At 35.0% G+C, this 10,853-nt stretch overlaps 1 protein-coding gene across 1 annotated transcript; it reads right to left on the bottom strand.

Annotated features, from left to right (window-relative positions):
- Positions 1-5,743: 5,743 nt before the first annotated feature.
- Positions 5,744-10,601, bottom strand: LOC148914192 (betaine--homocysteine S-methyltransferase 1-like). The gene is made up of 4 exons (XM_089025617.1): positions 10,443-10,601; positions 10,205-10,343; positions 6,444-6,562; positions 5,744-6,138 (listed from the first exon to the last, which is right to left on the bottom strand). The coding sequence occupies exons 1-4, from the start codon at positions 10,449-10,451 to the stop codon at positions 5,902-5,904; spliced, it is 504 nt and encodes a 167-aa protein (XP_088881743.1). The 5' UTR covers positions 10,452-10,601; the 3' UTR covers positions 5,744-5,901.
- Positions 10,602-10,853: the final 252 nt, after the last annotated feature.

The raw sequence follows: 10,853 nt of genomic DNA, 5'->3' as shown, positions 1-10,853 counted from the left end.
GTTTATGGACTATTGCTTCACGTTTACTTGTCTGTTTCTTCCATGCGCCCCAGTTCACTGATTGCCCTAACGAATACTGTAGTATTCTGTTCTATACCGTAACACCCTAAACCTCACTGTAATACTCATACCAACACCTATCAAATTTGCTGTTCAACGCTGTTAGATATTTTTTCCTTCGGTAGTAAACCTGTATGTCAACGCTATCGACTCATTGCTCGATCAAGCTGGGGCCGATATGGCTCTGGGGACAATATAATGTACCCCCTCCTACACGCATAGTTGTCAGTATCGGTCACGCTCAACGTTTCCCTCCCCACCGTTGTCTCTAACCTCCTACCAAATAGCTAAAAACCTTTATTCAAAACAAGATTGGTGAAGAAAAGAGTGCAAACAATTAGAGTGCTTTTCATAAACCCGCCGGAACACAATTACCCTAGTTAGTGTTATCGTGAAATTACACACAAAATAACACAATGGAATGAGGGGCTACTAAATTGTATTAAGCTTGTTTGTAATTTCATGGGTTATGAAAATTCACGTCTAATATTTTTCCGTTGAAACAACTAATTACGATATATTTAGGGTACAAATATTGCTCATTAACCATGAAACATGGAATTTGCATGACTTGGGCAATTAGTTACTTACTAAAGTTTCACGGTTTAGTGACCACCGTAAATCCGTGAAACTTTAGTAATAACTAAATAGCACACTTTCATGCAAATTCGCATTGTTTTCTAATTGTTTAACTAGCCACTATTTGTGTACTATTTAGTAATTCGTGGTTCACGATTTACTGTGGTCACTCTAATCATTGTTGCACCTATTATCTTGTGAAATAAAAATTAAATAACTTCTTATTATCCTCTGGTATGAAGCACATCTCATGAAACACACTTGCATGTTTCAAGTTTTGTTTGTCATTCATGTTTGTGTGAAATCATGGCTTGTCTAAGATTTTGTGTTATATAAAAATAATACATCTTGCTTTCGTAGTGGTAAAAACACTCCACTACATTTCCAGTCAACACTTTGGCTTATTGAATGTATGATGCCCCACAACCCATACGTTATGCATGCACGTGTCTATTTCTTTTTCTCACTAGTTATTAAGTGCAACATAGTCGATAACCATGAAAACTTAGTAATACTAAATAGCCACATTCCATTGTTTTCTCCTTTTTTTTTTCTTGTATTAGTGTTTTCATGGATTGTTTGCACTTATGACTATTCAAATTAAAGACACAAGAAAACAATGGATTAGGGTTCTACTAGACATTAACTCTGTTTAGTTACTAATTTTAAAAGTTAAAAACCTCTTGTTGTAACAAGCCTCTCCCATTTCTCTGGAATGTTGGGTTTTTATTTTGCATGCAGAAGACATGAACCTTGCAAACTAGTATGCAAAGAATTTAGAGTGGGTTTGGATCCTCGGAGAAGCCATTATTTCTCCCATTCAGATATATCAGTACTGAATAATTTTACTCATAATTTACTTCATCTTATAGAGAATCACAATAAAAAGGAGTCTGTCCACTAATCAATAACTTGAGAGTTGAATGATTAGTGTTGATATAGGACACAATCATTACTAATAGTGCTGAGGACTAGCCTTGAAACATGTTTGATAAAAATTTTTAGACTTTAAAGTCTGGTATGAGTTATTTTAAAATGGACTCTACAGCCATGAATGAAGGATTCCCCTAGAAATTAAACGCACCACCGCAAGTATATTATCTCAACCTATCTTTCTTTGTCTAGATTGTATTTCAATTCCCAATCATGTTTTTAGTAGATCAAAAAAAATAATTATCCTTAAATCCAAGGTTCTTTTTTCAAGATTTTTTGCCTTTTTTCAAACACTTCATTCATTTCAGTGTCGGTCGTCGTGTCAGCATGCTGCTCCAGCATTTAGCACACTGTTACACCCCATCCTGATGGGGTCGACATAAGAACTGCTGTATGGTCGACCACTAGCCTGGCTTAATTCTCCCAGATTCCGGCACGCCCTATTCAAGGAGGAACGGTTTATAATACACATAAGAACCAGTATGGTGTGCACTTGATTAGGAATTATGATTGCAGTAGTATTATAGGTATTACGAATGTAACTTTTCTTAACCTTGCCCTACCCAGGGTTTTGTGTGTTGCTTTAGTAGACCATCTCCCCACATTCCACTTTTCACTGCCAACTGGAAGCTTATTTCTTTCGTTGGCAACTGATGACAACACAAGAAAGATAAAAGCAGTTTTTATGCTATGTCTTATTTAGGATCATGTCATCAGTACCAGATACTGTAAGCATTTACCTCTTCAACTGATGTACCGAAAATATTGGGGGGGTAAGGTTCAAGCCACAACATCCACCAATAATCGATCCATGTCATATGTCATCACGGCCTCCTTGTGCTTATCCCACCTGGTGCATATCCCGAGCTCAAACCTGTCAATCACACATAACATCTACTTATACTGAGGATGAGGTATAGGAGGGTTTTCAATTTTTCAGTCATATTAAAGAGCACTCAATTAACTTCCTTTAAAATTATTTGGTGAGTACTCACCAAAGGAAACTCGGCGCAGATCATGAATCCTTGCTTTCTTCCACAGTCCGGTGTAGGGTACCAAGAGGCTGAATCATAAGAATGGCAATTTCACACCTGCACATCAAGTTCTGCTTTCATCATACGCATTGGTTCTCCAGGCATTTAATAGGTCCCAAAATGGCAATTAACGCCAACAACATCGGCGGCCTCCAATTGATGTGAACTCAGAAGAGAATAAATTATTATTCATACTGTCTATGTGAATTTTGACCAGTTACAACAGCCATTTGAACAATCAAGCTTTTGTTTAGTAACATGTTAAGATGTGTGATGGTTATATTGAAAATTAGATTATATGATTCAATAACAAAAATGGAGAATAAACATCCATAATACACATTGTAAATAGCTGGTTTCATTGCAGTGAGAATGTATGAGCAAGTACAGTGAAATGTATATTCTTCACTTTACTCCTCACCTACCCATTCACATTTTTATCCCACCCCACACCCACATTTGTGCTGTTTGAACCCAAACTAAAACAAACAACACTGGTGTTAAGTCATACAGTTGATTTGCTGGCAAGCAAGACAAACCAGAAAAGAGCACCCACAGCAAATATCAGGTGAATTAAAATCATTCCTAAACTAGTAAAAGTCATTACAAATTGCTAGTGATGATTATAAGTTTAGAATTGCGCAATAATATTTTTTATCTTGGACTATTCTTCTCCAATTTCTTACCAAGTGATTCACCCTTGAAAAAATGAAATATTTTTGGGGGCTGCAACAAAAACATTATTGACAGGGATGGTAGGTCTATCAGGTCTGTTCATACTAAATAGATAGACCCTTTAGTCTTGATGGATTCATCACCCAAAGCCTGGCCATTAAAATGCAAACTTTTGTGAGTTAACTCTTCAAGCCCATTCAGGTACGGCATTACTACTAATATCATTGAAATGCAACCCGCTAAGTACAAAGTCTTGTTCAAACTTAGTTTGATGACCACCAATTCAAAGATGAATTAAAAACAATAATTGAGAGATTTTTAGAAGAGATTTTAAAAGATTTTAGAGGATAGAGGGTCACAATCTTATTCAGTTAAATATCACAATTATAGTTTTGAAAATTTCAGTTCTTTGATCAACGGGCGTTGAAATACTAGTCGGCAAATTTGGGTTTGTACTTCAAGGATAATAGTAGTAAAATAATTAATTCAAATACTGTATACCCTGGCCTTTAATTATATGTTACTGCAACAATAAATTTATCTTTTGGTAAGCCTGTATACAAGCTATTGGAAAAGATAATAATGTAGATTATGGTAGTTTCTTGTTTATGTTCCCCGGTAAAAACAAATTTACCGCTTAACAATCTTACTGCACAGTCGCCTGCTGAGACACCATGCATATCCCCCTCTGGTCAATACACAAACTGCAAGCTGTTGGTTTTACGTTGCCTTACAGACTTAACAGCAAACTCTGCCTCCTCCACCTGTTAATAATACTAAATACATGATACAATAATATATACAGTCATCAAAAACGTGTCGACAACTCAACAGGGGGGGCCTACACGACAGGACTGAAAGGAACTCTGGGGTAGCAATTATTGAAGCCGAGTTGACTTCATAATTTTATCTGACTAGTTATGCCTGGTTTACAGCACAAACCTTCGTAGGCAAGTGGGAAGTTGAGGAGACGTTTTTTTAATGCCTTCATATTTTCGAAATTGTGAACTGAATCATAACTACTTTTTTTTCCTTTCCCTTAACCCAAAGACATACATCTAATAGATTGTTTCTCGCCATTATTATCTTATTACCAGCGGGAACAATTAATTCAAAAAGAATATTTAACCGCTTCGGTGATTTCTACCCATATTCCTTTTTGGTCCAGTCACGTAAGCTTGAGCCGGTTGGCAACAACATTTTTTGAATTGACTGTATGTCCATTAGTCTTCACTTGTTTCATTGCTAACGTATGTTAGTAGCCAAATAATGTTATATGGTGATTCACTGTGTGATTTTATCAAATTAACTTATTTCACAGTGTAGTATTACTTTAGGTCTGGCAAACTTAATTGGGAAACCTCATAATCACTTCTGAAGCAGTGAATATCATTTCATAATCACTTGTTGCTTGACCAATCACATCACACAAAACTTCATATTGAAGTCTAAAATTAGACTAAAGAAAAATGTTTCTAGACACATAAACACCTATTTCAAAAAAGGTTTGGCCTGAGATCTAAAATGGCCAATCTAAATTGAAGAGGAATTTGTGCTTTTGTTTTCTGCCAACTTAAATACAAAAAATGACATTTCTATCTTAAAGGTCATGCCTTATATTCCAATCAAAAGAGGAAACTATATTGTTTGAAACTGAATATATTACAATTTGAAGCATGTTATTTGGTCTCAGATTTCAGACCGATGTTTTTTGAAATAGTTGTATACTGTTAATACTCTCATCTTTTGATCAATCACATTCTGTTGCATTTTGGCTTAATCTGGATTAGAAAATATTTGAATAGAATGATAGTAATAGGACGTTTGCATGATGAAGTCATTGACCTCTACTACCAGACTCCCTTGCACACCTTCTTTGTTCAGTTAATTAGCACCAATTATCTTACAATTCGCATAAGGGAATACAAATTTAATAAATAAGAAAATTTGCAAAGCAAAATGGTAGTAGGAGTAGAGTTTTGTTGATGCAAAATCCTAAACCGATCATCATAAATACGAAATAAAAATAACATCTATTTGCAGAAACATTGATAAAATAAGGTTTAATAAATATCACACTGTTGAGAGTTTTAAAAGTATGCTCTCCATATAGGATTGTAATTTCTGCAAATAGTTTTGTTTTGCTATTTATTTATTTCCTAGGATTTCTCATTTCATAAAGTTCACCTGCCATTCATATTTAGAGTATTTCACAATATAGTGTTTGTGGCCATTAACAATATTGTTCATTAACAAGCTATTTTCAAGGGCCACATTAGGCCCCGTTCACACATATCTGGAAAATTTTGTATCCGCAAATTATTTTTTGCGGATACGAAAATGTTTGCGTCCACATGCAGCGTATTCGAATCGTTTTCACCATCCACATGTATCTGTTTTCGTAAAATTTGCAGATACGGACACAAAAATTTGCGGAACGTGTGGACGGGGCCTTAGGCACATTATTATTGTTTGTTAACCCAGTCTTCCCAAGCCTCTTTCATATTAATTAGATTAAGTAGAAAATAATGCACAGACAATACCATAACTGACTCACAAAGTTGTATACTAGTACTTGCTCTTTTTCACCCACCATTAAAGTGAGAAACTGTGATAATAATTATGGTACATCTGCACAAAATAAACTGCTATAGATTATACATACCTCAGCAATAAGAAAATCAACATTTTTTTTCATGAACACTTCAAGCTGCTTCTTGAATTCAACCTGACAAGCTTCTTTGCCTTTACCGCTAAGGTAGGTGGGTGTCTGGCACACTCCACCAGCCACAAGACAGTCACCTTCATCTGCCACTTCGCGAGCTATGTCACATGCAGCTTCATTGATTGCTGAAACCTGACAGTGAATTTTGTAATTTTTATATTCATCCAAAAGATTGTACCATAGTGCTTTATTCCACATGCTGAACTATTTGCTAGTAATTTTTGTCTTAAAGAATCATCATCTTCATAATGATGGTAAAATAGTAGACATACAAATGGGACTAGGAAGTGATGGGCCAAAGGGGCTGTAGTCCTTACACTTCTTTCTACTCAGTATTAACTGATTGTTTTCAATTTAAGCCCCCCTACATTGAACATTTGCATAGTTCTCTTATTATCCAACCTAATTCCCCCAACAGTTAATGTACATTCACATACCCCATGAGTCTTAGCAGCCTTATTGCCACGGTTTTCTAGCTTATCTTCACTGGCATAGAAGGTAAAGGTCTGCATGACATCAGCCCCAGCACGTAAAAACTCTCGGTGAAGTTGTCGTACTGTGTCAAATAAAAGCAAATTTAATAGTTTTACTAATTTTTCCTTCACTAGAATGTCACTGTGGCAAAGATAAAGTGTATTAACAACAACAACAACAACAACAACAACAAGATTTTTATTACCTAAAGAAATTCAATAGATTGATTACATTGAGTGATTTTAAACTGATAGTATAGGTAATAGATACTCAGAAATAGCAGAGCTAATCTAGCTGAGTACCTATGCATGTTTGGCCATAATTTACAGTACAAGGTAGTGTATTATAGATAATAGAAAAATAAATAAATAAAACAAAGATACAAAACAAAGGTACCACTTTTATAAATCACTTGAACACATATCTTAATAACTATGACAGACTACAAAGTGTTATTATTAAGATTTGCGTATTAAATAGTTTGAGAATAAATTTAATATAATAATATGTTATTGATTATAAGTCTGTATGAGACTAGCTTTCAGGTGGGTCTTAAACTGCTTGATTGATAAATATTTTAGATTTTCATCTAAATCATTCCATAGTGTAGCCCCGACATAGCGTATGTTAAATTTACCATAATTGGTTCTGACTTTATTAATACAAAAAGAAGATCTCGAGGCTAATCTCGTATTATAGGTGTGTCTTGAAGAAACAGATTGAAAGTAATCATCAAAGGCTACTGGTAGCAATTATGTTTAAATTGGTACATAAAAATAGCATTATGAAGATATATTAGATCAGGAAACTTAACTAATTGGAACTGATGAAAAAGAGGAGAAGATTGTTGATCATATTTGGAAAAAGACATTATGTGTAATACTTTTTTTTGTAATATTGTGATTGGTTTAGTTGTAGACGGGTAAGTGTTACCCCAAACTATTAAACAATAGGTCAAAAAAGGATAGATATTGAAACGGCTACAACTTCGTCTTGAATAACTTGATCTGCAGGCACTTTTAACACAATGTCAAGAAGGATCAAAGGTTTCAAAAATTATAAATTAGCTTAAAGCGGCCTTTTCATTATGACGTAATGATGACATAAGAATCATTTACCACTTATTTTCTTGAAAACTAGACCTAAACTTTCAAAGTGACTTGCGCCAGTCGATAGTATTCATCAAGGCACCCAACATATTGCAATATGAAAAAACATGTACGAGAGCGTTTTCCAAGTATTACACGATGAATATTTTCATGGACTTTTACTAATATTTCCATCGTGTCAACTTTATACCCTCAAAATCGGGACTTTAATTTAGTGGATTCAATATTTTTAGTAGCTAGAATATAGGTATGGATATAGACACTGTGTATGAATCAAATTGTGACTTTCTTTCAAACGTTATGGACTTTTTGATATGAAGCTAAATGACCCCATTTGTTGTCAAAAGTGATAAAAATATAGATGAAAGCAGAATTCAAAAAATCGTGGAACGATTTTTTTCTAAATGAAGTCACTAAAAGATGTATCTTTTACAAATATTTTCCTTTAATTTCATATGCATTGATGGGTTTTAAGGCAGTCAAATGAAAATAAGTACGCTCACAAACTAACAGACCCCTAGTCAGTGGCGTTAAAGCAGTCAATCTGATCTTCAATATTAAAGTCCCTGTTTGAGTCAGTGGAAATATATTTAATATAAGGGAAAAAATACTGTCATGTTTGTGACATAGAACTATAATAGAAACTAAACTATCAAATTTACAATGCAAAGTTTATCAGTTTATCATAACCTTATAGGAGATGTGCGAAATCCATAAACATTCGACTTTAGACTTCAACATTGACCAAAAACAACAACGCTTTATAATCGTTCCAAACAAAAAAGTTCTAATGATTAGAACCTCAGCTTGGCAAGAAATGATTAAAAATGAATGTTGGTAATGAAATGAATGGTTTTAAGAGATATATTTGAAGAGAAAAATGGGTTCAAGGTTTGTCAACTTATAGTCGCCCAGCATGTGATTTCATCATATGTTTGGATGCTTGATGTTCTAATACTCAATCAATCGTATTTGAATATAATAATTATATTTATTATCAAATTAAATATCCACTACTTAGCATTATTTTGCAGCAAGTAGAGTGCAAATAATATACCAATGAAGTAGTTAGAATGAAATAGGAGATAGTATAGCGCTTGATTAGATAACACATAGGAATTCAGTGAGGCATGACAAGGGCACAGGCGTTTACTAGAGTAACAACTCAATACAGAAATGAATAGATACGAAAATGTCAAATTATACGAAGGAAAAGCATGTTCCACAAAATATTGTTTCAGTTTTTGTGAGTTTGTTTAAAAATATTTTATGATGAGCTCCCTAGAGTAGCACACGTGCACCAGTTTACCTGTCACGGCTCACCTATTTTAACAAATTAGACTTAGGCAACCAAAGGTTATGTATGAGTCAATTCCAAAGGTTTATGATGACTCAATAAAAGAATCTACAAAAAAATGAAACTCCAATGTTGATATTTAAATTTTCTACACAGGTTAATAGCAGCGTTACAGACATTACATCAAAATTACCTAACACTTTTCATAAATGTTTTTGTGAGTGGATAGGGTTTTCAAATTAGGAAAAAAATTGAATTTGTTTGATTTAAAGTTGCAGAAGAATAATAACATTGTGGACGTTACACAATTTTGTTACGGACGCTACACATCAAAAGATGCTGAGCTGCCAATACTCCTTTTTACAGTTCAATTCAGTGACCATGCAATAATGATTCCCAGCGGAGGCTGGAGTTACCGTGCATGATAAACTACAGTTTATCATGTGTGGAAACTCCAGCCTTGGCTTGGGACTATTATTCATGGTCACTGAATGGAACTGTAAAAAGGAGTGTTAAATAATTTTCATGCAATCTGTTTACATGCACTTTCTAATTTATCAAAGTGATGAACTCTGCATCATAATGCATTAGCTTCCATTTTTCTTCATAAGTATAGCTTTTTAAGTATCACTTACTATAATTTAAAATGAACATTGTTTCAAAAAGCAATTGTATTGACACTTTTTACCTTGACTTCACAAAACCTAAAAATCCTACAGAAGAAGCTTGAAGATGTGCAGTTTTTATCTCTCTCATAAAGAACTGCCCAAAGCAATCCTTCGTTCACGAGAGTTGTCAGTGAAGCTATCGTGGGCCCCAACTAGTTTTTTATCGACATAAATGACAGAGACTTCACCGTACAAATATGTAGAAATTGAAAGTCTACATAGTATTGTAGATATAGGAAACACAACAGCAAGAAAATCCACACCAAACCGGTGAGGCAGATTTAGCATTCATGATACTTTCTCGCCAGGAGATCTTCACACAACGACGGTCAAGCGCAAATGAAACATGAAACATTTAACCCACAATGCTCCACGTGGCTTGACCACCCTTTCCTATTATTATACAACATACACCAAGTTATCCAGGGTCAATACCATAGAATAAACCGAAACGTGTCTTCTTTATCTAAAATCTAAACTTCACTTTTGATCAAGGTCACTATACCTGCTTACAACAGGCGCAGTCCTACCATGTTTATGGTTTCGAACCATAGTTAATGGAGCGGAATCATTCCACTTCACTAACTATGTTCGAACCCACTAAAATAGCAATACGAGGAACTGTCGTGTAGATAGTAACACTTTTATACCTGCTTCAGGATGCTCGACTATTGCTTCTGGTGTCCAAGGGCCGGCTTTTACGTATCCTCTTTTCTCCAACGCGAACACGAAGCCGCCATCTCCGATGACAACTTCGCCAGCATCAAGTCTTTCAAGAAAACCACGTTTCTAATAAACCATAGAAAAATACAAATTCACACGTCATGATCAAGCGTCAATTTTTTAAAGCAAAGTTACAATTGAAGTAAAATGTTGTTTTAATCTTACCGAAGGCATTTCGTTAGAGGAGTTTTACCAAAGAGAGAAGACGAAGCACTCTGTTGTATGCTGCTCACTGGAGAACTACTTGCTAACTGGTCGGTCATGACCAACACGTTTCCATTGTTTAAAAACCAGTCGTACGAGATTAACCCTCATTTCAGCTTCTCATTGGCTGGTTCACTTCATTCCAAAAAACCGGTTTATCCACATTTGCTTTTTATGACACTTTGATTTACAAGTTGCGAAACCTATGCGAAACCGAGCTCAAAAAGTCGCGTGCTTACTAGTAATTACCTTTGATAAAACTTAGTAATCCAGCAAAAATTATCTAGGTGCTCTTATGAGCGTTTGCTCGGGCTGCCATGCAATTGTGCGCATTTCTGGGCTGCATGCTGGATGATCGACGGTTTCGGTGCA

This window comes from Actinia tenebrosa, unplaced genomic scaffold (assembly GCF_029948245.1).
Source record: "Actinia tenebrosa isolate PJP-AT-01 unplaced genomic scaffold, QUT_ActTen_1.0 PGA_scaffold0__85_contigs__length_37466705, whole genome shotgun sequence".
Lineage (NCBI taxonomy): Eukaryota > Metazoa > Cnidaria > Anthozoa > Actiniaria > Actiniidae > Actinia > Actinia tenebrosa.
The sequence above is the reverse complement of the archived record's forward strand: the minus strand, read 5'-3'. Positions and strand labels throughout refer to the sequence as shown.